The sequence below is a fragment of the Streptopelia decaocto genome, assembly GCF_964273445.1.
Source record: "Streptopelia decaocto genome assembly, chromosome: 3".
Taxonomy (NCBI): Eukaryota; Metazoa; Chordata; class Aves; order Columbiformes; family Columbidae; genus Streptopelia; species Streptopelia decaocto.
In genome coordinates this window covers 34,857,108-34,878,733 of record NC_138656.1, presented here as the reverse complement: position 1 = coordinate 34,878,733, position 21,626 = coordinate 34,857,108, and the positions used below count along the sequence as shown (strand labels likewise).

General features: G+C 38.4%; 1 protein-coding gene across 6 annotated transcripts in view; it reads left to right on the top strand.

Annotated features, from left to right (window-relative positions):
• LTBP1 (latent transforming growth factor beta binding protein 1) overlaps window positions 1–21,626 on the top strand; it is a 197,304-nt gene that overhangs the window by 95,263 nt on the left and 80,415 nt on the right. For all 6 annotated transcript variants that reach the window (XM_082050042.1, XM_082050045.1, XM_082050043.1 and 3 more), the window contains 2 exons: window positions 10,646–10,748; window positions 16,062–16,133. In XM_082050042.1, the coding sequence (XP_081906168.1) occupies window positions 10,646–10,748; window positions 16,062–16,133 (175 nt within the window). The remainder of the gene's footprint in view (window positions 1–10,645; window positions 10,749–16,061; window positions 16,134–21,626) is intronic.

The window sequence follows — 21,626 nt, the reverse complement described above, 5'->3', positions numbered from 1 at the left end:
GTGAGGGTAATGTAGGTGGCAGATCCCAAGGTAATGATTTCAGTTACCTTCTGGAACCTCAAACTGAAATCACAGTTCCTTAGTCTCAGTTGCTCCCTGCCAGCTCCAAAGAACTCACTTTTTCCTGTAAAATATTTTTCTCTTCTCCTTTCAGTGACTGGCTTGTGCGGAGTATTGTAGCATTCCTGTGAGTGTATTTCAGAAGTCATTGCTGTGGAGTTAAAGGTCCCTAAGCTGATGCGAGACTATCATGTTGAGGGTGTTTTAAAATAATTAATTCTGAAAAATGCTATGGAAGAAGTAAATTTAAATTTCATCATGCCTCCAGAATGTTTCTAGAAGACTAGAGTTAAGTTTACATAAGGAACATTGAAGGCTAGCATTCACTAATTGTTGAATGCTTGATTTGTGATTACAGTCTTAATTTATACTGATGAGCTCTTCATGCTCGTTGTTTCAGGAATAGTAAAACCTTGAATTTGTTCATTGGCAAATATTGAAGCACATGTTCAAATGAAAGTGCATGGATTTTACATGACAAAATGAAATACTATTTGCACTCACATATAGGGGAAGACAAAATTCCTTTCTCAACCTTAGACTTGGCAGTGGGTGCTGGATCTTTTATCCTTTACCAGTTATGCTGGATAAATTTCCTGTCTGTTCTTTCTGCTGTATGCAGGAGTGAGGTGTTTTGAATGACATATCCAAAACTTGCAGTGTGCTATGCATGACCCTCACATTACAGTGGTTTAAAGCTTACCAGAAGATAGTACGGTGCTCCTTTTGAAGGGGGAGAAAAAGGGAAATATGCTTGCATTGCCCTCATGCCTGACCTGAAGTCCTACTAAATGCTCATTCTCCAAATTTTATAATATTTTTTCCAGTATTCCCCTGGAAAAATGTGTCTTTGTAGTGCTCTCAAGAAAGGGTAGTGCCTCCTCGTTTAGAATACTGCATGTTCTTAGTTTTCACAAATCTCATTGATACTTTCACTGTCAGTCTTGGAGAAGAGCATAGTAAGGATTTCAGAGGCCTTTTGTTATTTAATTTAGTGGTTTAATTTAGAATTGGAGTTGTAAGGTGGCATTATGTAGAACATTAATTGAAGACTTTGCCATAAATACAGATTTAAGTGACTTATTCACCTTTCAAATTTGAACCTGAAATGTTAAATATATTTTTCCTGTGGTCAGGCAATGTACGTTATTTATTTGTATGTTAAATATAACTAGAGGTGGGAAAGACACGTAATTTTTTGTTTACTCTTAAATAGTTCTATTCTAAAATAATTTGGTTTTCTGTTTCTTTGATATTTGCTTTGCTAAATATGAGCGTTCTCTTTATTTGTACAGATGAGCTTCTAAACTGAGCTTTCCCTATTAGCAGTGCATTGCAAGTCCTTCCTTGAGTTTATGTTGGATAATTTTGGTATCCTTACTTCTTTCAACAATCATTAGTTTTTATATATTTCTTTTTGCAGGGAGGATTGAATGTTTGGCTTCAGAAATGTTTTATTAAATATCCTAGGATCAGAGGTGACTTTACTGTCTATAGAGCAGATTGATGGAAGGATATGTGTGTGGCCTCTTGTAGGCAAATCAACCAAGTTAATAAAGACTTTGCTGAACTTGCTTTCGGTCCAGGATAACAGCACAGGATAAAAACAATGTCAAAGTCTCTGCTGTGGTTTTGTGTGTGTGTAACCTCTAGCATTCTGTGTTTCTCTCCCTCTCTTTTTCTCTCAGTCTTCTTCCCTGAATTTCAGCTGGTCTTTCAATTACAAATCCTCTGATTTTAATGCTTTGTTTTTTTCACAACCTTCTGTGGAATATTTTCCATCCCCCAACACATTCTTCATCACCCCACCTTAGTTAAATTCCTTTAATGTGTCTCATGCAAAAGCAGTAGTCCTGCAGAAACAGTAGGATATTTTCTATACTCAAATCCCAGGACAGCCAGGGCATATTTTCTACAGTGTATTTCCAACAGAGTGCATGCTGTTAAAGTTAGAAACTGAAGCCACCCTGAACGCTTGGAGGGCATTATGGTACAGATAGTTAAAGAATCTGGTCATATTCTCAGGCCTCCCATCACTCCTAATTAACACCACAGAAATTCTTCTAGACCCCCTATTTGCTTAGTGGTCTGTAGTATCTTAAGTGACTATAAACAAAGGCAGCAAGCATGAGAGAGGAGCAGTAAAAGACATGTGAAAAGATGTCAGGCTTCAAGCTCAGAAGGACAGGGAAAGAGAGAGGCTAGATGAATGAAGTTTCTTACCTTAATTAGAATAGGTAAATGAAGATGTGTTTTCATAAATACACATACATATTTATGTATGCATTGCTCAATTGTGACTGTTTTCTGAAGTGTCCTCAGCATTGGTAAATAAAGTGGAAAGAGCAACTATAAAAGTAGTGTTAATATTTCAGTTTTAAAAAATATAGAAAGCAAATAGTGTTCTGGATGGTTCTCTTTTCTGCTCGAGTCAGATCCCTTTTCCTGGCTGCCTCTCATTTCTCTGAGTGGAACACTTAGCAATTATTTCTCCTCTGGGAGATGTTAGCGATGATTGCTCCAGGATAGCTTACCATGTTACATGATAGCCTGCTATGATCTCTCACATACAAAAGTTGTGGTTCATCAAATGCTTTCCTTGTGCCAAAAAGATTTTTGCAGGGTGTATCATAAACCAGCAGTTAAGCTGCAGGCCAGAAACTTATTTTTGTCATAAAAATACAGGAAACAAACTTTTACCTAAACTTCCACCTTGTTATATAGAAGATGATGTTGAGAAAATAGAGGCTTAAAGTTGGGAAATAGATAAGTGGAATTTTTGTCATACTACTTCCGCTGTAAAGAGGAGAATGGCAGATTTGTGGAAAGCACCGTGTGTTACAGTGGCTTCAAAAGCTGGAGACTGGACGTGGTGTCCTGCAAGGTCTTTTACAGCCATGTGCTCATGTGTTTCTGAGATCCAAGGAGTCTGTTATCTTAGACACTGATTCTCTAAGTCCTATTTAAAAAGCAAGCAAATAAGCAAGATTATGTTTTTCTTCTTTAATTCCTCCTCTTCAGCTGCTTTTCATTTTAATTCTAATAAAAATGACTTTATTATGACACAGAATATCTTACTTCCCAAAATACTTCTACAGTGTCAGTGGTGCACCTAGTAAAGATTGTGTCAGTCATCTCAAATCTTGTTAATTTTGAATATGATTACTTTGCTTTTAAATCAAGAAAAGAAAGTAGATGCTTACTATCTGTCAGAAGTTGTATAAAGAGAATTAAGCACTGCTTCTTTGTCTCTCTTTTAAGATCACTTTGAAATGTCTACTAAATATATTCATGTGTTTTCCTATGGTTACTGCATTTCAGTATTTTGGCTAAAAAAGCCTTTTTCTCAAAATTTGGTCTCTTTTTTGCTTAGCTGTAAAGGAGGAGGCATTTTTTTGCAAAAGCAGCAAGAAATTGGAGAAGCTAGTATTTCCAGATTTGTCTGAAGTTGGCCCTTTCTGACTAGATTCACAAGTAATGCTGTTGTCTTCAGCAGATATTTTTCAGTATCAGTTTTAGCGAAGGAGACTTCTGGTGATCTTGGCATCTATAGTTTAAAACCACAATTTTAAAAAAAGACTTGTTCTTCTAAAGAGAGGCAGATACTGAAGCTGCTTACCTGGCTGAAGGCAACATAGCCAGAATGTCCAGAAGAGAAGCTGGCTGAGAAGTCACGTCTGCCCATGCTTGTTCGTTCCTCCTGGCTGTCCCTCAGCTGTGCTGGTGTAACTGCTGAGAGGAGCTGGACTGCTCTCTGAAATGATCGCTGAAAGAACTTTAGAAATATTGTCTCCTGATCCCCCTATTTTTGTTGGGGTGTTTGAAAGTCAGGTCAGTTCTACGCTGCAGTGTTTGGGGAATATGTTCCACTCCTCGCTAGTCAGTTTGCTGATTGATACTTTGTGCTTTCTTTGCAAAGTACTTCTAGAGGTGTTGCAGAAAAGTTCAGTACTTGTTACAGCTCTGTTGAGAAGGATGCCAGAATTAGAGTTGTTCTGGTATTGTGAAGTGAAATTTGTTGTATTATAATAAAACTTTAGAAAATCATATTTTAAAAAATACCCCCTATAGCAGACAATTGAAGCATATTTTGATAGAAGGTTTTAAAATAAATTAAGCTAAATAACATTGATGGTAAACACTAGTAAGGAATTTATTGAAAATTATAGGGGCCATCCATTTCTCTGTGTGATCAAAACACTCATGTATGCATTCAAATCTGTTTCAAATGCTGCTTAGTTCTGACAAATAACAAGTATGTCTGATAAACAGGTGTTAGTTGATCAGCATCTTTAGTGGGATAAATTCTGGAAATAATTTCTTTAATACTGTATTTCAGTAATGTCTTTTACAGGAAACATTTGTTTTGGTTTCAGCAACATCCTCTCTGCTGTCAGACTTAATACATTACAGAATAAGCCAAGTGATAGGTGGCAGCTGGAAAAGGTCAGAAATTGTCAACATTATATCATGATAAAGATTGTGACTGCAAATCATTAAGCATTTACTTAACTTGATTCACAGACAGGCAAACACTGATCATGTACTTTGAGAATATGCATGAAGTTTTCGGGAACTGGACTTAGATCACTGATGACTTTTTCATGATGGGAAACATTAAACAAAGTCATCAAAGTTTTGAGTTAGAAATCAGAGCAGCAAAATGTGTTGATAGCTCTTACTGCACAACATAATGTATTGATACCACTGTATGCAATATGATCGTAGTGTATGTAGTCTGGAGGTAATGACAGGAGTAATATGCCAGTTGAAGTTATTCATTTGACTGTTTAAATATCCCCGTTGAACTTCAGATTTAACAAAACATTTCCAATGGAGGTAAATTTCAGGTATTTGCATTTTTTGACAGCTCTGTGAAATGAACTTCCCTATTTATATTCTCAACAGAGGAAAAATGTTATAATACAAGTAAAATTCCGTGCTTCGTACTGGTACTTTTTCTCTTAAAGCACTTTTAAAACCTTTTTTCTTTAGAAGAGTCTTAAAAATACCATGTCATAAAATAAAATAACTGTCTGGAATTCCTTGAAGCTCATGGTTTGGCTTCTGAAGTTTTTAAACAAATAGACTGTCAGAAATCAGTGTGGATTCATTTCCAGGATTAATGATTCATTTGCAATAGAGTCTTTGCAAGATCAATACCCTGAAATATCAGAAGATTAAATATATATCGGATACCCAAAACACCAAACATTGTTTTAATTACTCAAATAGAAGAAAGCTGGGTAATTTTTACTTGCCTGTGAAGAATGTTGTGCTTAAGCCAAAACAAATTCTTTACCAGTTCTTTTAGACAGTCTGGAAGTATTTAAGTTTCTCTCCTCTGCTTATGAGACAATGCCTGTTAGCCAGTGCTACATGGGATAATACTTTTCATGTGCAACAACCTGTCATTCAGCTGCTCAGTAGGCTAATTAAGTACGGTTGTTAATTGTTTCAGTAATACGGTTTATTATGTTTGAGGTTTCTTACTCTGTTTGTCGTGCCTATAGGAAAAAAAAAAAAAAAAAAGTAACAATCCAAGGTCTGTGCCTGTTGAATAGTTTACAGAAAGTTAAACAGTGTATCCATTCACTTCTGCTATTGTGGTATGTGAAATGCAGTCTTTTGAGCTGAGTCCCAGAGTCATTAGCTATTAGCTCAGGCAAAGCACCTATTGATTTCAATCATAGTTAATCATGTAACACTCTTTTATTTATGCCTGTATTGTGGTTTTAACTAACAGCTCGTGACAGAGATTTGTGGGTGGGTCACACAGGAGTGGAAGTCCCAGGAAACATTGTGGTCCGTTGGCCAGAATCCTCTGTGGTTGCCCTGAGACTAATTGCCAGACTGGCCTCTCTACCGCACTTCACAGGGAGCTGAATAACTTCCTTCTACTGCCTTAGCAGACAGATTTTGATGATATAATCCTTCCTTTTCTCTGGCATTGGAAAACACATGACACCATGGTGGCAGTGCACAACTCAAGTACTGTTAGCGCTCCAAGACTGTGGAGATGGGACAGAGGCTGGACTCTGGGGAGATGAACAAAGAGATGGTGTGGCTTGGGGTGGCCTTTGTGCACCAGCACAGGGTCAGCCAGAATTTCAGTCTACCAGTGGGAATATTCAGTACTTCCTTCAGTTATATAAAATATTGGCATAGACAACCAGGCATGCATGGCGAAAAATATGTGGATTTGAAACAATACTTTCAGTGTCTGTGAGTGTTTTACCCAGGAAGAACTTTGTTTTATAGCAGTACCATGTGTGCCTCATACTGCTGCTACTGCCGAGGCTCTTTCAGCACAGTTGAGCTCTTTTATACCAGTCCTTCATGACTTCTTTGCCTTCTGAACCAGCGGGAATTATCTCTAAATCTTAAGTTTGTGACAGAGATATCATTCATGAAAATCTCTTCTTTCCAGAAGCCTTCAGGAATACAGGCTAGATTAGTGTAAAATATGTGTGGATGATGGATAGGAAAGTGTAAACCTGAGCTTAGGGGAATGGCATCATCTTCATGCGTAGTGCAAGCTGTATGCTTGTGTTTAGCTTCTCTGCTTACTTTAGACACTTATGAGTTGGAGTTGTGTTGAATGGTGAGACAAACTAAACATAGTTATGGATTCCCCTGTTGACTTTTCCAGTCACTTGTGACTCAGAGACTGGAACAGACTGTCTGAAGAGCTAATGAGCAGTAGGAGGTGGGTAAGACTTTTGAAGAGCATAGAAATTACCTAAAACTTTTTGAGACCTGTAGAAACACAGCTTCAGTTCATTGATGCTTAGGGTTTGTGAAAGGGAGGAGCATCTTAAGAAACTGTAGCTGGCTTGGAAACCATTTGTACAGTGCCATGAGTGTTGAAAGTATCTGAAGCACTACTAGATGTACCACAGAAATCAGGGTTTATTAGCCATAGAAGTCTCTATTTCTGCTTGTCTTAGGGCTTTGCAGAGCAGTCATTTTTTCTGATGCATAGCTCCAAAATTACACAGATCTTACACCACTAGGAGCCCCACGTGGCAGTTGCTTTTCCTTGCTGGCCAGTTTCTACAATGATCTGGATGTTAACCAAATTATCATTGATTCTTCAAGCTTTAATCCACCATAGAGGCAGTGGGAGCAGCAGCTTTAATCACTGCCAGTTTTTACTGACAGGACTACAAACCACAGTTGCCAGATGACTCAGACTTTGGCATCCTTATTTTTGCTCATGGTTTTTATATGGAAATTTGAAAAAGTTATGACCACAGATGATTTTCAGTAGAGTGCAAATGCTGTAGCACCACACCTAAACTAAAAATGGGCTTGAGTCCATCTTCTTCCTACGCTTTTTTTTTCCTTATGTGTTTTATATGCTTTTAATTTACTACTGTTAAATTACACCTTTTCTATTCTGGGGAAAAAGAAAAAAAAAAGACCGATTCATGATGGCATGTTGGCTCTCTTGTGTTAGTGGTGTTTGCCTTGACACACACGAGCTGCTGGGAAGTGTCCTTGAGGCTTGTGACCTTGCAGAGGAACACTGGGTGTTAGGTAATGTGCCTCTCTGCCCAAATGCTCCATTTCTGAGATCATAAGGGGAGGTGCAGCACCAGGCTTGATTCCTCCTACTTCTTTTCAGAGAGAGGAGAGTTGTAAAACTGAGGCACAAGGCGGGGAAAAGAGTCAAATGCAAATTGGTTTAGCTGACTCTCAATAACAGCCACAGTACCTGATTTCAGTGTGGCTTCCCTGTCTTTGAAGAAGCAGTCCCAGCTCTACGAAAGGAATGGAGCAGCTGTAACTATAAAGTAAAACTGAGTATCTGTGAATATAAATTAAATGGTCCTTCCTAGAGCATGCTTACCTAGGATGCGGGTTGAGAGACCAGCACTGTGTAAAGAGGTAACATGAACTCTCTAAGGTTTTAGGGCAGCTGCTTGGAGAAGACATTATGAGTACTCTCCAGCTGAAAGACTTTTGAGCTTCTGGGAATTGCAGCAAGATCTGTATATCATCTAGCTAGAGGCAGTTGAAAGAGCTTGCTCCAGTTTTGAAAACAGCCAAGCTGCTGCAGCAGAGGGAGTTGTGTAGAATTCCCTGTTTGTGCATCCTGATGGCCTTTGTGGAGTGCCAGGCTGAGAGTTGCTTCTGGAAACAGACCTCAGCAGACTCTGACCGATCAGGAATGATCAATCTCATACTAATCCTGCCAGTGCCCAAGTCAAGGGAGTGCAAGACAGCCTGAAAGACGTATTCACTTAGTGTAAGCCTGGGCCTTGCACCTGAAGGTGCAACTTGTTTAGATACTTTTCTAATTTAAGACAGCCAAATACCATCCAGGCTAGGACTGGAACACAGGAGAATTTGTCACAAGACCCTCTCCAGATAGTAGTGTGAAAACAGACTCCTAAAATTGCATAATAACTGAGCAGTGTCTTCTAAGCTGTGAGAAAACTCATGGCTTGAGATAAAGACAATAAGTAAAAGCCATACACAAGCAAAGCAAAATATGGGATTCATTCACTACTTCCCATTGGCAGGCAGGTGTTTCGTCATTTCCAGGGAAACCAGGCTCCATCACGCATAACGGTTACTTTGGAAAACAAATACCATAACTCTGAATGTGACCCCTTCCTTCTTCATCCCCCAGCTTTATATGCCAAGCTTGACATCATGTGGTATGGAATATCCCTTCAGTCAGCTGTCCCAGCTGTGTCACTTCCCTATTCGTTGTGCACCCCCAACCTGCTTGCTGGTGGGGTGGGGTGAGAAACAGAAAAGGCCTTGACTCTGTGTAAGCACCGCTCAACAATAACAAAAACATGCCTGTATTACCAACACTGTTCCCAGTGTTCCAAAATATAGCCCCATACTAGCCACTGTGAAGAAATTAACTCTATCCCAAAGCAAAGCCAGCACGCCCATATGAGGGTGATGTGCAGAGACACACCATCACTTCGCTACGTTGCCCTGGCACTCAAAACTCCGTTTCATGAGAGAGGCTGGCTTTCACCAGGATAGAGGATTCTCCCACCTCCTCGTACATCCTTTGACAGATGTCTAAGCTTCACATACGGCAAGTGCTGAGTTGCTGCAAGTTGCACATTACACTTTGATGTTTAAACAGTGCTGCTTTTAACTTGTTGCTGAGATATTTCAGGAGGCACCTGAGGAGTGTCCGTGAAAAAGGGGACAGAGAAGATGGATGGGATGATGCCTTGCCAGCCTTTCCCATGCAAAGAGGGGACCCTCTGATGAGTCAGAGCCCTGATGTTGTGTGGTAGCCTGCTATCCTGTTAATCACACTGCAAAGCTATGCAGCATAACTCTGTACTTCAGGAACATGACTGACTCGTGGGTGTCAGTACATTTAAGGGCATGCTAGAAAAATTTTGAGAAGGTTGGAGGAAGCTGTCAGTGCCTGTGCATTCAGCATGCAACCCCGCTGTAGCGCAAGTGGGTTACCAGCCGAAGTGAAAGCAACCACAATGCCACAGCCTGTGCCATAGGATGAGCCAGCTATCTTGAGCTGAAAGCTAAGCGGCAGTGAGCATTTGGGTCAGAGGTTTATATGCTGTCAGGAAGGAAAGTTATACTAGGGAAGGTCTATTCACTGCGTGTTGAGAATTCACACTTCAGCACATTTGAATTGTTTATTGCAGTGCCTATTTATATCAGCATTTGCTTTGAAAGTGTTACTAAGTGCAGCTGTTGTTCACTTCTCTTGTACTCTGTGCACTTCCATCTTCTACCTCATTGACAGGTTTAGATATATTTTTTTAATCTCTGCATCTCAGAAATACACGTATGCTTTCTTCACCATGCAAAATGGAAGAAAATTGTAAAAGTCAAGAACATAACTAGCACCTTGTAAGCTTCTGAAAATTAGTATTCTTATTAATAAAAAGCATAGTAAGTATGTTCTTGATCAGAGAAAAAGAAAAGGAATATAGACCTTAAAAATTATTGCAAGATTAATTTAAATATTTGCATGGGAAAGAACCATTTGTTTGGAATAACTCAGACATCACTAACTTCAGCTTCAGCCGTCTTATCTATGTTACCTTTAGTATCTGGGCAGCAGAATCTGTCATTATAATTTGCCAATTTTCAGTAAGTGGTCTCAAACATTAAACATACGCTGGCAGGAAGTCGAGGCTTTTTAATAGGAAATAATATTTTAGAAGTCACAGTCATACTTTTTGTCTTCATTGAAGAAAGTTATTAGAAAGGTATTTGAGACAATTTATACAGCTTTTTTAAAATTGCGTGAGCACATTTTTATGAGAAAAAATGTAGGGAATAAGTGCCATTGGTGAGTTACTATCTTGGAAATATACTCACTCATTCCTATGACATACCGTTATCTTCCATTTCTTTCTCTTTCTTTTCAAGCTGACACAGGGGAAGAAAATAATGTTGCCTAATTTGCTCATGCCTGTGTGGAGAGCCATTTAAGTTCAATTAAGAGCCGCAGTGAATCTTCAGTGTCTCAGCAAGAGGTTGACCCAAGATGACTGAAAAATAGCATTGTACTAGAAGTGAGCATCAGAAAGTATCACTAACTGGAGTATTCTTTACCTGACTATTCTAGTGTGGAAAAGCACTGCCTGGCCTTTCCAAGCAAGAAGACTGCTGTGGAACCGTGGGTACTTCCTGGGGTTTTAACAAATGCCAGAAATGTCCCAAGAAGCCATGTAAGTGCTGTTTTGTTGTTATTCTGTGGATCAGTTTATGGCTTTTTTTTATTATATCCAGTAGTATTTTTCCTTTTTTGAAGGAAAAAAAAAAAAAAAAAAAAAAAAGGAACCCCATAGAAAGAATATACTATGATTTGATTAAGGACAGCTTGCAGAAACTGGAGTTCTCCTGCATGCCAACAGAGTTACAATATGCAGGCACTCGGTGCAGCCAGCAAAGCTAAAGTTGTTGGGGTTTTTTCCCCTTCCTTCTCCTTTAAGTCATTGATGCGCTGTTGCATTTTCTCAGTCCAGAAGGACAGTGATATTGAATCATCTTCCCTCTTCCAGCTGGATTTATTTTTTTTTTGAAGTTTGCACAGAAATGTTAAATTATAGAGGCGCCAGTTGCTGCTTGGAGAGATTGCAGTGACCTCTTGGGACTGCAGATGAACTTTCAAGTTTGGAGCCAAAGTTTTCCAGGCTCTTAAGTTGTCAGTTACATTCTTTTGCTTCGGTTTTGAAAAATCTTCCTTAACAGTTAGGCAATGACAAAGACTTTCTTCACTGTTCTGTTATTTTACATCATATTATAATGAGAAAGAATTTTCAAATTATTTGCATGATAGGTGAAGCTAGTCTCTTAAACTTTTTGTGAATTTCATTATTGTTGCACAGGAATAGTAATACTTCTGTCATGTCATATCTAAATGAAAGATGAGAAAAGATAATGTAATCTCTGTTTTGCAGATGGAGTGGACCTGCATTTAGTGGGCCAAAAATAGTGCAGGGAGTTGCAGTCATTTTTATCTAGGTTTTCCAGGCCCTCTTATTCATACAGATAGCAGCACTGGAAACCTGTTCAGAGCTTGATTTTTTTTGGAAGCATATTTTTGTCCACAAGTCTTAATGTGGATGTACCTAAAATTCCAGCAGAAAACCTGCTGTTCTACTTCTCTGGCATGTGGACCTGTGGAATGTTGCTTAGTAGATGTAGCTGTGCCATGAGAGAAATCATGAAAGCCTGAGATGTGCTTCAAGCAAAAACTGGTTGGAACAGCTAATACAAATTTTTGATTCCTGGTTCGAGGGGAAGCCCGTTTGCTACTTCTTCATAGCTGAGCTAAAACACTGGTTGGATAACCAGCCTGGGATTCACAACAGACAGTGTGTTCATCAGACAGCTGCTTAATGACAACATGCTTGGCATGATGTTAAGAGTAAGCAAACATGGAAACACTGGGACAAATCATATCTGAAATCCTGTTCCCAGATGCGTCCTAGGTGGGTACAGAGAAGGGCCTGAAGTCACCCTAAAACCTTTCCTGAAGGGAAGTCCACAACCCTTTTTTCGAAGCACTGAGTGAGAATAATTTTTTTGAATGCTAATGAAATAGGCATTGTCCTTTCATTGTAAAAGCTTCATGGCTAGCACACTTGCTCAAGATGGGACAATCCAGAGTTCCTTTATCTGCCAGAAGAATTTCTAATCTACATTTTATACCTATGAGGAGATGCCCTAACACGTAAAATGTAGAAACGATTCTTGGCACAGGACTGGGAACCCAGACTCTTTCCCAGTGACCTTAATTACTTATGGTATGAGTCATGCTCACTCCTGCTTTCTGGCTCAATCTGGAATTGTTTTCTGACTGTAACTGTATGATTTCAAGAAGAGACAGAGGATGTTGCCACTGGGAATAATCCTGTCCTTGTAATTAAAGCATTCCTGGAAAGTAAGTGTTTGTGTCTCCTGGGTATAATGGGAGACCTTTGTAGGCATCATCTTTGTAGGTGAGAGCTCTCACTTTACATTGGTGTTTTAAGCAGGGAGAAGGAGAGGGGTGCACTGTCTCTTTTCTCTAGGTTAAAATACAGTGTCATCTACCACTACATTATATCAAGACTATAATTTGGTAGATGTACACTTCAAGAACATTCACTGAATCTGACAGGAAGCTTTGGTAGACATATATGTATTTTCTTAGTCTAGATTTGATTTAGGAATGAGTTAAGCATAATGCTATTCAGTCATGCCATGACTTGCAGAAATCCTGTGTGGGAGCAAATGGGAATTTTCAAATTTCTAAGAACTTACAGTGGTAAATTTGGAGTGTTGCGGGAGTGTAAGTGATCTTGCAGCATCTTAGAGTTTTTTAGATGTTCATTCTGACCTTTAACACACAACCCGATCTTCCAAATCTGTTTTGGATCCGGGTCTAAGTGTCCTTCAGGTGTAGGTGTCAAATTAAGCCTCATGTCAGTTTCTAAGTGTCACGCTTCTGTAGAGCAAACAATTTCCAAATATAAATGTGAATTTATGCTAACATTTAATGATAGTGTAGAGTGGGTGCTTTAGAATTTATATTTCATTAAGTATTTTTCTTTTTTGACTATAATAAGGATGTTTTAGTGGTAAAAAGAATATACATATATATATATATATATATGATATTGGATGGAAAAACTTCGGAGTCGAATAAATCATTAGTAAGTTATCAGTTAAATGATGCTCATAATAGTGTCTCAGCAGGCAAAGTTAGTCCCACATTAGTCCCATGTAATTTTGACCTGTTCTGATACTACACTAAATTGGTATTACCCTTTTTATTGTAGATATTTTGGAAGCAACCAGACCTCCTTTTGTTTTTATGGTTTTATGCTTCATAAACTTCATTAAGATTGATCTGGTTTATAATAATATGTAATCAGGCTGCATTTAATGTGATTTTTTATGAAACTCACTTCAGACAAATATTTAAGCAAATACTTCCGTCTCACTAGCAGGCACTTCTCTTTTTCAGTCAACTACTTAAGGATGTAAGTAAGTTTGTGTCTTGTTGCCATGTGCTTGAATAGGGCTTGGTAATTTTGTAAAGCTGTGCTTGCGTATTTTGGGTAATAGCCACTGCTCAGTCAGGGCTTCTGTCTTGTTGCAAAGTCAAGTGCCTTGGCCTGAAACAGCTTCCATGTCTGTAAGTTTATGGGTTATCCAGTATTACTGAAAAACAAAAGAAATTTTGGAACAGATCTCCATTTTTGAGGGCCTTAAGGAAGATGACTTTTAAGACAAAGTGCGTTTCTGTGTTGCGTGGGGAATGGTATGGTTGTTCAGGCTTCTTGCTAACAGTTAATAATTACAAACAGGTTGTCAAAGTAAGTAAAGGGTAAGTAATGCAGGACTCTATCCAGCTCCCACATGGATCACTAGCCATCTGTGGACAAGCTCCTTACTCTACAGCAACCTACTTACGTTGCTGCTCTCTGTAGAAGGAAGAAAACAACTGCTAATGAGCCGCTGTCTCCTACTCTGTGTGGGAAAAGGCGGATGAGGAAGGAGGGAGGGAGAGGTTAAAATCTGAGCTCACTCCACCACTGCACTTCCCACAGCAGCTGAGTCACCCTGGAAGGGAAAGCGTGTTGCAGCACTGGAAAAGGCCTGGCATAGCTTATGGCCTGCTCTCCGTCTACAACTTGAAGAGCTCTGGTCTTCATCTGTTTTTCTCCACCAGGTTGTACTGCAGGGTACCATTCCTGCCCACAAAAAGTTAGAGAGACTCTCCTGGGCTTAGTGTGAATTGAATCAGGTCTGCAATAGCAAACTTATCTAAGTTAGGACATAATCAGTGCAATTATGAATCTGACTCTGACAACATGAGCATTAGGATTTTCACTGACATTTTTGAGGACCAGAGGTAGGCTAATGTGTTGTGCTTTTGAAAATCGCATCTTAAATTTCAACTGTTTTTAATATCAACATTGTGAAAAGATTGGAGCTGCCTTGAAAATAAATGTGTAGCTGGCACTTCATGGTGAGAGATGAAATTTTCAGATTTTAATTTGTGTTAAAATGGTTATAGTCGATGCAAAGATGGTAAAGTATGTGTTCAAAACTGTAAGAACATTGTTGCTCTGTTTTGACCTGGACTATTTTTGTGTTCAACCATTTTATCAGTTTAAGCAATCTCTAAGGAGAATTTTAATGTTCCAATTAAGCAATTACTTTAAATAACTCACAGCATTTTGAAATAAAGCTATCTCACTCCAAAAACCGCTGCTTGAGATCATCACTTAAATTTTTCCAAAGAATAGGAAAAGCTTTAATGAAAATAAGTTATTTTTTTTTCTTTTTCTTTTTTTTCCACCCTTACAGTCAGCCAGTTACCAGTTTTAAAATAAGCTGCAGGGATAAATGTGCAATTTGGGCATTATATGTGAGGTGAACTCAATTGGAAACATTGTTATTCAGTTGTTCTGTCTTATTTGACAGTTTATGTAGAGACAGATAGTAATGCATTTGTTTGGTTGTTTGGTTGTGGGGTTTTTTTTTTGGCCTGCTGAACATTTAGAACAATTTTAAAAGAAAACAAAAGATCTGACCAAATATAAGGTATCTCTGTTGTAGCATTCAAATTACGAAAAACTCTCTTGACTCTTATTAAAGGCACTTGTGTGATCACAGTGCCAAAAGTTTAGTCCTATATGTTTAATAAAGTACTGAGCTTTGCCAAGAGGTTAGCTTTTAGTGCATAGCCATACAAAGAAGTTACTGCTCTCATTTATGATGTTATAACAGTTTAGGAATCAATAAACAGTTTTCTGCAGTCTCAAAGGCAACCTTAAGTGGAGGACAGAAATAAATAGAAATAAAAAACTGGTTAGCTGAAAACTTTCTATTTTGGCAAAATTTAATTCAGTCTGTATTTTGCGTTGTTATGCCCTTGACAGTTTACACTGATCAGCCAATAAGTGCCACAGTCTTGTAAAATTCAGGGTCTTTGTTAGGTAAATTACATGTGCCTTTTTCTTCTCCTTGCCTTGTTTTAGAAGTATCTTTGCATCTATTTCCTCTGTATTTCAAATAGTTTTTCAGTGTTGTAGGAGAAATGGTATCCAACAATTTTGCTTAACATGGAAGATAGTTCTGCTTTCTAGAGCTACTTTCCGTTTTAAAACCATGGAGTTTCCATTGTGAATCTTCAGCTTTATCTTTTCCCAACAAGATATTTGTAGCTGGTTTGGGAAAGTAGTTCTTTGAATATTTGAGAATGACTAGGATGAAAAATAATGTCATGATTTCAAAGATTTCTTCGTTGGAAAAAATGTAAATTTGACTGGATAACTGAAGACTTAAGTGGTATTCATGTGCAAAGAGATAGAATTAAGGTTGCCTGTACAACCTTTAATTTCAATATCTTGGCCTTTTATATTTGACCATACATCATAAAACTTCTAATGATTTTTCAGTAGTTATGTAATAATTTGGCTGTCAGGCTCTCTAAATAAGCATATAAATCAGCAGTATTTACCTGATGTAATTTTTTTCTTCAGCTTACCATGGATACAGTCCTATGATGGAATGCCCACAAGGCTACAAGAGGATCAATGCTACATTTTGTCAAGGTACGATAGTGCCCATAATGGATTGTGTGTATTTTGTGTACCAGTTTTCTGTGACAGATTCTTTGATATTTATGACTTAGATGAATTGATCCAGTCCACTGAATTGTATTTGGGAAAAAAAAGTTGAGGCTACTTTTAAGTTTTTCTAAATATTGGCAACTCCACAGAGTTGGTTTTTTGCTCCAGGGCAAAAAAAAACTTTAAAAACTTTTATGTATATTCTCATTTTCTTTGATGATGTATCAAGATGACTTCATAAGGATTCATTTACTTTGTTTTTTAGTAATATGTTATTCTGACAGTCCTGCAGAAAACTAGCAATAGAGAATAATTTCTATAATCATGAAAGAAAAGAGTAATAAGAGAACAATTCTTTCGGACTTAAGAGGTTTAACACAACAGTACTGAGAACAGCCAGATAATGTCACTGGCAAGTGGAAATGAAAAAACCTGTGGACCTGGCTGCCATGTAAAGCAGTGACCCATGTACTTCAAGGATGTGCATAGTGCAGGTGAGGACGTATAGAGTTAGGTACTGTGTAAGTTGTTACTCCAAGATGATGCTCTATATCTCCTGGCTGTAAGCACAGAAGTTATCCAAACATATGGGGTTGTGGGATCTGCATGATCATGCAGCTACACAGGAAGGCTTGGGGCATTTAGATTCTCCTGGCCTACGGCATCTCTGACAAAGCCAAACAGATGCCCATAAACACATGCTCATTCTTTCTGTGTATCTTGGAGTATTGAACAGTTCCAGATGAGGATGTAGGAAAAAACTTAATTGCTTGTCTGACTTATTTGGCACAGCTCAAATAAACAAGAGAAAGGATCTCTGAGAAGATGGAAACAATCCTGCAGTGGTACTCTGGAGAGAGATTTGGGAAGGAGGGGAAGAATTAGTTCAAGTGAGGCTGATGACGCTGACCTGTGGTCAGGTTTGTTAGTCATTGTTGACACTGCAAGGGTAAGAGAGGTCCCAACAAATAGTAGCAGTGGTGGAGGGAAAGAGAAAAGAAAAGAGTAATTGGTATTAAAGGATATATGTAGGCACTTTGGAGACAAAGTTGATTTTATTTAACTGAAAACTTTCAGTTAGCACATCAGTGAAGGAACGTGCAGCAGCCAGCCACATAGAGAAGTGATTTTACCAACCGAAAAAATGCAGTTTGTAGAGCACTAAACACAAACTTCCCACCGCTTCCACTGCTGAGGGAGATGTGAGCTGCTATCTGACGGTATAGGCACTTGATCCTATCTGCTGCTTGGTTCTCTAGCTAGTGGTTTCCCAGCTGGCAGAGCAGGGGCATTGGGTTGGGTCAAAATAGTAAAAAAATAAAAGGAGGAGACCTGCAAATTGCATTGCAAGAGCTTGTTGCCTGATCTGCAGTGAAAGACTGTAGAGTCTGCTTACTATTAATAAATAAAAGGAATTGGGAGATGTTGGTGGCCACTTACCTATGAAGGCCAAAAGTGAAAAGGTGAAGGAGGTAAGTGCAGATGGGCCACCTTTTCACACCTCAAATTAAAACCACAGGTGGTGCATATATTTCAGCAACATGTTTCCAGTAATTTTGAAAGAGATTGTCTCATTCTGCATAGTAGTTATGAGGTTTTTCAGAATTTGCAAAAGAGAGGATTTCCAACGTGGAGCACAGAAAGTGTCTGGAATATGCCATGATGCATTAGTACAATCGCACATCCTTCTGAACATGGTCCAGGAGAGAAAAGAGCTTTTGATACCTCCAGTAGTTGTGTGCAAACCCCACTGTATGCACAATGGTTTCCTAGACAGCAGCAATTCAGCAGACATTAAAAGGCGAGTGGGGCATTGTTTCAAGGGGTTATACCTAGGTGTTGGCAAACCTGTTTTGATGGAAACTAAGATCCTTAATCAGGGGCTATAGACTGTTTAAAAAGGGTCTGGTGCCTGTAAAGGTTGCCAGAAGTAGGCCAGGAAGTTTTTGCTGAGCAGTGACAGACTGATAGGGAGAGCGAACACGTCTCTGGGTAGGAGCAAAGTCCTGCCGTGGTAGTGTGCAGAAATAGATCTGTACCTTGTAGGCTGGTCAATGGTTATTGTACTAGGTTTTGATAGGTTTTTCTCCTGCCGTGTTTTTGTACTGCATAACTAATACTGCAAGAAGTATGGGGCTTTAAATAGTTTATTACTGCTATCATTATCCCAGAAGAGAGAGCTGTATACTCGAAATATAGGTTGTGGTTGATACATGGGTAGTTTTAACCTAGAGTTTAATCAGACAATGGGAGTCAGATTATCCCACCAGGAAGCAAACTGTTGATGAATTGAGGATGGTGACAATCTCTTAACTTTCTGGATGGGACAGAGATGCTGACTGCTAGAGGTTCCCCTTATTGCCTTATTGAGGCTTGGGTGGTTTGCCTGTAATTTACTCATCAACATGCTCCAAAAAGGAGGTACAAGTAAGAAAGGAACTGGGAGAAGGAATACTCATGAAACAAGCCAGGACGAAACTTAGTCCTAATGAACCAAGTAACAAGATTACCAGTTTCTTTCAGGGGGTCATGATTTTGACCTCTGAACAGTCATCAGGAAAGCTAGTTTCACATGTGAAAGCTGCTGGCAGGGTGTACTTCAGTCCTGAAATGGTCATTAGCAAGTGCTTCTTAATGGGTCAGGCAAAAGTGTCCTGTTTGTGTTCATCTGAAGCAGATGTACTTTTCTAGAAGAGAAGAGGGCAGGGCTAGTGAAGAAACAGCTGTCCATATCACAAACAGGGAGCAAAGCAACAGCAATAGCTGTTAAAACTGTTCAAGATGCTGGTGGGGCAGTATTCATATTCTGGTCATAATCATTACAATTAAATTGGAAAGTAGCAGCACTACACATCCATGTACAAGTATACATTTTAATTAGATTATTATTTGCTGAAAGGGTGCGCATGCTGTGTCCATGCTCAGAAAGAGACGGCATTGCCAGACCAAATAGTAATGGGGATATATTTCTGACTCCTTGTCTGCAGCTAAAAGAGATTGCTGTTTTCACCTAGATATCGTCCAGCTTTCATTGCCTTTGAAAACTCAGGCCTAAAACCCTAATTAACCTTTTGTTCTACATTGTTTTTGCAGTGAAAAGCCTCCTTAGTTTACAAAGCCTATGTAGTATTAGTGTGATTAATAACCAGATCCTGATATTTTTCCCTTCAAGTGAGTGAACTAATGTAATGAAACATTCTTTTCTCTAATGTGTATGTAGGACAACAAAGAACCATCTGTGAGTATGCTAATTCAAACAGTTTAGTGTAATTGCTAACAAGAAAGCTTTTTTTTCCCCCCTCAGTAATTATCTTTTCAATGGGATGATTTATTACATGTACACACATGGATGCCCTAAGGCTGTCATTAAAGCCAAAATACAGCTTATCAGAGTTGCGACTTCTTTGTCAGAATCCACATGCAAAGCTAATTGCTGGTTCCCTGTTTAGAATTATACTTACTGTTTCCTTCTGCTAATGGTTTTCTTGGAAAACTGAAATACAATTTAAAAAACAGCTGGTGAAAAGGTTGGATTCATTTTCCAGGAAACTAACATATTGCCAATAAAGCACTTTAAAAATTTTATCTTGAGGAACTGGAAAAATACCTGAACACTTGTTGTTTTTCAATGAAGTAAAATGTTGTGCATGGAAGTTCTTGTAAAGTCCACATATGCTTAAAATTAAATGTATATGAGCTTGCAGAAACTAGTATGTTGGTGTTTCAAATTCTGTAATCATGTGCTCTGGGGACTTCAAGCTTTTTTCCCCTTGGCTTCATCATGATTTAAAATAAATTTTGAAGGTATATTCTGCCCTCCTACATTTGTCCCTAAAATACAGTAATCTGTTTTCTCTGCATGTTGTATATCTATTTTACTCCTTTTAAGTAATAAAAGAGCTTTGCTTCATAAGAAATGCAATTTAACTTTACTTAGCTACTAAGTTAACAACCTTCTTTCAAAGCAGTTATTTTATGATGATCATTCTGAGAAATAAATACATCTCCAGAAACTGGGCTGGGTTGCTGTTTGGACATTGATTATGTGTTTGAGAAGTGTGGCTCTGCAAACTTGTATTCCAGTAAATTCTGCGCAGAAGCACAAAATGAGTTGGATTGATTTCTCCTGCTGCTACTCTGTTAGCTCACAGAAATCAGTGGGTCAGTTCTTAGAATAAGCAACTGTATTTTCTCTAGTTTTTAAAAATACGTATTGCAACAGTTTCATTAGCAACCAAACCTTGTTGTTTGCTTGTTTTACCCCTTGCTTGTTCTCACTAATCAGGTTGTTATTGAAACAATCAGCTATGATGGAGGCAGTAAAATCTGAATATTATTTTTCTTAGAACTGAGGATATTAATAGTGGTTAACAATATAGCTATAGCAGAAACAGCTGGAACAGTATTTTCAGTGATGCTAGTAGGTACAGTTGTAATTGATTTTCATAAAGAGAATAAAAAAATGATGCCTGCATATTGAGCCAATTTGGAGATCATTCAGTCAGATGGCAGTTCCAGTGAAACCAAGCATATACCTACCAGAATCAGTCTAGTCTTCACCAAAAAAAAGGCATAATTATATATTCCACTCTTAATTTGCAATGTGAGAGATTCTGCATATTGAAGCACTTAAGGCATGAAAACATCTGTCAAAGCAAATATTACAAAATAACATTTAACGAATGACCACTAGGTCATTTCTAATTAAGAAGTTGCCCACTTTGACAAATTCTAATTATTATATAATTGGTCTAGGAGGCTTGCTTTACTTAAATGCAGCAAAGTGTCTTCAGTGTGTGCAATTCTTATTGAAAGGCAAGTTGCTCGCTTAGCATCAAAAGGAGATAAATATTCTTCTGTTCAGTTTTATTATTTGGCCATTTAAACGGTGTCAGTTTTTGAAAAGCATAGAAATCTGATTTCAGAGCTAAGTGCAGGAATTCCCCTTCAGAAATATCCTTTTCCGTGGTGCTGAGGCCTGGAACCAGCTGGGGGCTGCTGATGGTGAGATTCTTTGTGTCTTCCAGCACCCGGCACTTGGGACAGAGGGGATGAGAAAGGCTGCAGTACTTTCTAGCCATAAGTTTATTCTGAATATTTCAGTGCTACCAGGGCTGTGGTGGTCTGACTACGCTTTCTTCTTCTACAAGTTGCCTTTCTTAGTCCAATTTTCATAAGAAGCTTCTGGATATCAGGACTGTCCTATCTGAAGGCCATTGTATATTTAGTTTTTATGCCTTGTCATCAGTGTCACGTGCCTTTAAAACTGTTTATGCATGTAATATGAGCATGAAAATCTGAATTTCTCATTGATTTTTGAGACACATTTATTCATGTTATCAAAAATCACCTACCAAATGTGTAAAATAGAAAACACATTGACAAACGAGATCTATTGTTTCAAAATTTTATTTATTATTTTAATTAATAATAAACCACTTCTTAGTGTTCTTCAGATTTGTTTATGAACATTTT